Below are 7149 nucleotides of genomic sequence, written 5' to 3' on the forward strand. Positions count from 1 at the left end.
ATTCTCTAGAATGGCTGGATTTAGTTGGATACACCCCATCCTCTTCCTGGGATTATTTGCCCATGTTTTTACCTGGCAAGCTCTTGTTGCTTTATGCCGCTGTTCAGATCTCACCCTCCTTTCAAGGAAGCTTTTCTAACACTTGCCCCAGTCTGGTAAGGTGACTACTCCATGCTCCCTCAGTCTTCAGTGACACTTCCACTTCCAGTTGACCTTGGAGCCCTGGAGCTCTGCTGTAGGCTGTTTCATGGTAGGTCTGCAGCATGAGAACTTGGCACACTGGGTTGCTGCCTTCTTGTGGGTCACACTGGACCTGCCCAGACAGTGTTCCCTGTTTCATCTTCAAGTTTCAGTATTAAAGTACCCTGAGATGAGTCCCAATTCTACCATGAATTTGCCAGGTGTCCTTGGAGCTCTTTTGTTATCCAGGACCCCATGCTCCTCTTCTGACAAGTGGGATGACTATAAACTTGTACTGCAGGACATATATCACACAGTTCTGTGATGTATGAAAATGAGAGTTGCATAAGTTTTTGTTTGTTTGTTTGTTTGTTTTTTGGTACTGGGGGTTGACAAACCCAGAGGTACTTTACCATTGAACTACATCCCCATCCCTTTTTATATTTTGTTGAGACAGGTCTCACTAAGTTGCCCAGGCCAGACTTGAACTTATCATCCTCCTGCCTCAGACTCCCAAGTTGCTGGAATTACAGGCATGTACCACCATGGATCTCTGAAAGGGCTTTCTGAAAGGGCTTTCTGAAAGGGCTTTTGAAACCCCAAATCATTATCCTGGAGAGGCAGGTGCTACGAGTGAGCTGTAAATTGAGTCCACACGAGGCTGTGATATGCCCGACAGGAGTTCTCTAGTCTTCTGAAGGGTGAGGGCCATGTCTAACTCACCCAGTGCCCCAGCTTGGGACCTGAAAGACAGGGGCTTCAGGAAATGGTGGCAAGTGAGCAAACACTGAAAGTGCCATGCAGGGCAGTCTGTACCCCCAGCCAGCTCTTGACAGGAGAAACCTACCTGTTTTGCTCACTTTCATTGGCCCAACCAGTGGGCCAATGCTTGGAATGTGGCCAAACCTTAGTGAATACCAGCTGAAACACAGCTTGTGAGGCAGAGGGTGCCTGGGAATCACAATCCCCAAGGAAACAAAAGTTCTCAGCCTTGCATCTCACCAACACTTAACCCCCACTCTCCCTGAGATCTGAAGATAAACTTCATCCACCCTGTTGATAAGATTTATTGTCCTCTGCTCTGTACAAGCTTCGTCTGCCACCCCACCCCCACCCCACCATCCAAGAGCACCCAGACCCCCCTTGTGCCCTCCCAACTCAGCTCATATCTGCTGTCCAGCCAGATTCCAAAGGGGAGGCAGTTCAGATTAATCTCCACCAAAGAGCTCCCAGGGCAGAATGCTGCTGGGGGTGGCTAGTGAGGGTTACAAGAGAGGGTTGGACAGAGGGTTCAGTTCAGTGTCTGACAGAATGAGGGGAGGTCCAGAGATCCAGGATGGGAGTGATTCAGTCTTGATTTGTAGGGCATTTGCCCTGAAGGAGACTCAAAACATCTGAAGTTCAGAAGGACAGGTGACAGCAAGGAGGGGGGAAGAGTCTGATCAGCAGCCCTAGGAGGGAGGAGTCAAGAAGGGACATCTGATTGGAGTGGCAGATAAAACTCTGGGGTCAGGCATCCTTCCCCAGGGCTCCTGCCCCTGCTCCAGGGCCCCCCAGGCCCTCGGCCTTGTGCACCAGACGGTGTTTCTTCAGGCCATAGGTGTTGGCGAAGCCCTCCCCACAGGAGGAGCAGCGAAAGGGCCTGCCACCCTGGTGGGCCGCCAAGTGCTTACGGAAGTAGCCGGGATCCTTGAAGGCCTTGAGGCAAGCGGGACAGCGTAGCTCGGGCCGCGGGGGCTCATGGGCGCGCTGGTGGCGCAGCACAGAGCTCAAGTAAAAGAAGCCCTTGCCACAGTGCTCACAGCGGTAGGCGCGCTCGCCCAAGTGTAGCCGCTGGTGCTCCAGCAGGTTGGAGCGGTAGCGGAAGGTCTTGCCACAGGCACCGCAGCGCTGGGGCCGAGCCACTGCGTGCAGCCGCCGATGCTCTGCCAGACTAGACGATTGTGCAAAGCGCTTGGCGCACACGCCACATTTGAAAGCCCGCTCACCGGTGTGCACCACGCGATGCTGCCGAAGGTACCATGAGCGCAGGAAACCTCTGCCACACACACCACAGCGATAGGGCCGCTGCTCTGTGTGGCATCGCTGGTGGCGCATCAGCAAAGCTGCCTCCCAGAAGCGCTTCCCACACACGGGACAGCGGAAACCCCGCTTCTGCCGATGGCTGCGGCGGTGCAGGAGCAAGTCATAGGCGCCCGCGAAGCTCTGGCCACAGAGGCCACAGCCCAGGGTCCGCCGCACCAGGTGCACATACTTATGAGTCACTAGGCCCAGGAAATGCTTGAAGCTCTGGCCGCACGTGGCACAGCTAAAGCGTTCAGGACCCGAACTGGCACCTCCACCGGCCCCGGCTACTGCAGCCCCACCAGCGTCCTCGCCCCCAGACACTCCTGCTAGCGCTGCCACAGCCGCCCCTACTTCTCCCGCCAGCCCGTTGTCCAGCACGCTGGCCGCATCAGTGGCGCTAGAGCCATCAGGGGGTTGGGAGCCACCCGGCGTGGGTGCGAGCAGGCGTTCTGGGGCAGCCTGGTGGACCAGCTTGTGCCACATGAGGTTTTCGATGAAGCCAAAGGTCTTGCCGCAGGCATCGCAGCCGTACGGCTTCTCAGACATGTGGGCTTCCTTGTGGCTCATGACGTGGAAGAGATCTGGGAAGTGTTCTCCGCAGTCTGAGCAGGCGTAGCTTAGCCCATCCGAGGGCCCCCCAGACGCGGCGGAAGCCCCAGGCCCACAGGCTCCTGTCGCACCCTGGGTGGTGGGGAGGCCAGTGGCCCCGGCCAGGGCACAGGGCAGCTGCAGCCGGTGAACCTGGCGGTGACGGGTAAGGCTCTGTGGGTAGCCGAAGACTTTGCCGCAGAGTTCACACTTGTAGGGCCGCTCGCGGGTGTGCACCACGTGATGCTTGCTCAGGTGGAAGGACTCGCGGAACCTCTTCCCACACACGGGGCACTGGTGGGGCTTCTCTCCAGTGTGAATGCGCTCATGGCGCTTCAGGGTCTCCCGGCGCCCAAAGCCACGCCCGCAGATGCCGCAGCAGAAAGTCTTTCCTGGGACACTGGTGCCAGAGCTTCCAGCCCCGCTGGTCCCTGCCCCGCCAAGCAACAGCGGATGGGCACCCAGGAGTGGGACTGGCACGGCGCCATATACCACTGCGGCTGCAGCCGCTGCTGCCTTTTCGCTGTCTGTGGTGGGTGGGTCCGGGGGCNTACCAGTGATCTGGCCACTTTCAAGTGGCTGTAGACCCCTGTCTTGAGAGGAGTAAAAATGCCGCCAAATGTGTCTTCATGCGTAGGTGTGCCTTCCTGCAGCCTCATGGGTCCAGCTACGCTCACCTGTTCCTTTGTGATATTACCCCCTTGCCCTGTTTGGGATAGAATGTTCCATGGAAACTCCCTTTGTGTGTCCCCTTCTCTTGCTCTGCCCTTGGGTGTGGCCTTCCTAGAGGTCAGTCAACCTGCTGACAGTGGACATCACAAAGCTAGACTCAGCCCCCTGAAACCTGACCCCTGGCCCATTTGAATGGCTTCTCCTTAATAAAAGGGGTCAGCACTCCCTGGCACTCTCTCTCTCTCTCTCTCTCTTTCTGCGGACCTTTAAGGTCAGAGGAGCCATCACAGCACCCCCAAAGAAAAAGGTATCTCTGTCCCTTGTGTGGTTATTTCACGCTGCCCAGTTCACTTGAGAGACCCTGAGTGTTTTTTCGCCAGGAATGTGACACAAAATCAGGCAGTTCATTTGAATTTTTTCTTTTTCTTTTTTTTTTAACAAAAGAGAAGAAGTGAGTTCCCAGCTTGGGTACCACTGGTTGCCACTCTTGGGAGAGTCCAATAGTGAGGGAAGTGACTTTCCTGAGACTCACCCAGGAAGTAAGGACAAAGATCAGGCCATCTGACTTCCAGTTTATGATGAGGAAGAATCTAGATCCCTTTGCTGGCACACTGTGTGGGTCATATCAGGTTATAGCTGAAAATGTCTGTAACTCGTCTTGCTGTGTATTTTACAGCTCTTTTCTGGAATGTCTTACCAACCTTATAAGGTGGTCAGGACCAGCTGATTTAGTCTCATAGCTTGTTCATGAGAAGATGGACGTGATAGAATGAACTTGATCATGCTTATATCACAGGTTTTAAAGCTACATGAAATCCTGAGAAGGGCACTCCATTTGGAGTCCAGTTGAATCTGAGACCTGTCAACCCAATGGCTCCTCCCATCCTTTGGTCCAGACACAGGACTCTTCTGGGTCTACACCATTCTATGTGAAGGGATACTGAGATCTAATTCCCAGGGTTGCTGGAGGATTAAGTGAGACAGAGTTTCTCTAGAGTTGTAAATTGCAACAGTAATTTTTCATTAGCTGTGAACTAAATAGTAGTTAGTTCCCAGTCACAGCAGTGTGATTCATGGGTTTGTAATTTATTCCAAGGTGTGGAAATAACCAAAATGGCCATCAGTTAGTGAATGTGTAAAATAAAAGGTTTTCTGCATACAGTGGGAGATTCTTCAACCATAAAGACTAAAGGGGCACTGAGAAATGACACCAAGAGCCTGAAAACATGCTCAGTGAGAGAGAGAAGGTCCCCAAAAACCATAGATTATTTTATTTCATTTCTTAAAAATTCCCAGAGCAGATAAATCCATAGTTACAGAGAGTATATTAGTGGATTTCTGGTCCTGGGGCTGGGAGCTGGGAGAGTGCAGGTTAGAGCACACTGGGGTTCTGAGTGATGATGGAATGTTCTAGAAATAGACTATGGTGATGGCTGCACAACTGGGAATACACTGAAATCTCTACTGTGCACTTTATCATGGTCAATTTTTGGTGTATGAATTATATCTTAATCGAAAATTATTTTTAAAAGTTTTTACCAGCAGAGTCACAGTTACATAAAGTCTATAAATTCTAGGAAAAATGATATCCACATGCAGAAGAATGAAAGTGAACACTTATTTTGTGCCACATAGAAAAACCACTCAAAATGGACTAAAGACTTAACATAAGACTAAATCTGTAAAACTACGAAAAGAAAACTCAAGGAAAGAGTTTCTTGAGCTCAATCTGTGCAGATATTTCGATATTCCCCCCAAAGAACAAGCACTTCAATGTGGTCCAACTGACAAATAAAATGTCCCGTATTTGGGCACAACGAGGCTCTTGTGAATATTGACCATTGTGCTCTGTTGTTACCATCACTAATGTCACTCTCTTATGGACAGATAGAGGTGACATCTGCTCACTGTGTGCAGCACTGAGCTGTGACACTCGCCTACAGCGTGCACAGGGACTGAGAACAGGGACTCCCAGGTGAGCGCCCTCAACCCCACCAGCCCCTCTGCGCTTCCACCTGGCACACCCTGTGCTGTGGGAAGATGCTCTGTGCCCGGCAGTGTCTGCCCTGTTGCTCTGTCATGGGAAATTGGAAGGAGCTCTCTTGGCTGTGCTGAAATACGCTGCATGTGACACTGACCTTGTCCCCTGGGCGGCCTCGACCCCAGGACTCATTCCTCCCAGGTGCAGCTCTGCGCCCTTGGACCCTCCTCTCACCTGGCTCATCCAGCTCTGTAGTCTTGTATTTGGGTGTGAATTTGTCACATTCCACACACAATGACATATGGGATATTTCTTTAATTTTCCCACGTATTTTACTTAAAATCATGTCATCCAAGCTCATGTGTGTTGTCAAAACAGCTTTATTTTCTAAGGCCATATAAGATCATGCTGTGTGTGCATGTGTGTGCAGTTGTGTGTGCATCACTTCATGTATGTGTGTGCACAATTGTATATGAGTGTGTGCTCCTGAATGCTTATGTGTGCACGTGTGTGTGTGCATGTGTGTGTGTGTGTGTGTGTGTGCATCACCTCTTCATATACAAATGCCCGCTGGTGGACACACAGGCTGGCTCCCTGCCTTGGCTCTTGTGGACAGTGCAGCAATGGACGTGGGCTGCAGGCGTCTCTCTGAGAAGCTCATTTCTTGCTGTGGCCATTGACCCCCACAGTGGGCCTGCTGGATCCTGGGCGGGTCCTTCTCTCAGGGTTGGGGCTGTGCTCTTCCACAGGGCGGCTCTGCTGACGGACACCCCCACAGACACTGGGCATGGACTCCTTCCTCTGTGTCTTTGCTGACACTCGTCTTTTCTTTTTTTGACCCTGGCTGTCCTTGCAGGGGTGTGGGGGCATCCATTGTTTTTTTTTTTCTTTTTTACTTTTATTTTATTTGTTTTCAATTTTATGTGGAGCCAGGAACTGAACCCAGTGCCTCTCTCCTGTAGGCAAGTGCTCTACCACTGAGCGTCAACCCCGCCCTCCACTGTGGTTTTTATTTGCATTTCCCTGATGACTAGTGACCTGGGGTGTTTTAAATACGCCTGCTGTCCACATAAATCTGCTTCAGGGAAATACCTATTCTGGGCTTTCTCCATTTTAACAGGTGGTTTGTTGCTGTAAAATCTTTGTGTTCCTTGTGTGCTTTGGGTGTCCAGCCCTGATCCATGTGGGTCTATATTTGTGAACATCTGACCCTGTCCCTTCTCTCCTCGTCACTGCCTGGTCCCCTTCTTGGTTTTGCTGCGATCCCATCTGTCTTGCTCAGTTCTTGTCACCTGTGCTTTGGGGTTACCCAGGAAATGATACCCCTGCCACGGCCAGGGTCAGGGCGCTGTCCCCGTGTTCCCTCCAGCGTGTGACAGCTCCAGGTCTCACATTGGGGCCTTCCATCTGTTGTGGTGGCCTTTGTGCAGGGGGAGGATCGTGGGCAACAGCAGTTCCAACGCAGCGATGGGGAAGGGTGTGGAGACTTCCCTGGAGAACGTTCAGGAAACCTGGAAGGAGGAGTGGGCTGGGAGTACACGGCATCTAGAAGAGTTTGGTTGCAAAGAGGGACACATAAATGGCTCTGGGGACAGAGGGCTTTTCTTGGATCCTGCTCCACACCCTCAGAGCTGCCCAGTGAATCCCCTCCACGTGGCCAC

At 52.1% G+C, this 7149-nt stretch overlaps 1 protein-coding gene across 1 annotated transcript; it reads right to left on the reverse strand.

Annotated features, from left to right (window-relative positions):
* Window positions 1–795: 795 nt before the first annotated feature.
* LOC107151538 (zinc finger protein 865) lies at window positions 796–5789 on the reverse strand. Its single transcript, XM_015496945.2, has 2 exons — window positions 5723–5789; window positions 796–3428 (listed from the first exon to the last, which is right to left on the reverse strand). Exons 1-2 carry the CDS (start codon window positions 5787–5789, stop codon window positions 1690–1692), a joined length of 1806 nt encoding a protein of 601 aa, XP_015352431.1. The 3' UTR covers window positions 796–1689.
* Between the last annotated feature and the right edge of the window lie 1360 nt (window positions 5790–7149).

This window comes from Marmota marmota, unplaced genomic scaffold, assembly GCF_001458135.2.
Source record: "Marmota marmota marmota unplaced genomic scaffold, marMar, whole genome shotgun sequence".
Taxonomy (NCBI): Eukaryota; Metazoa; Chordata; class Mammalia; order Rodentia; family Sciuridae; genus Marmota; species Marmota marmota.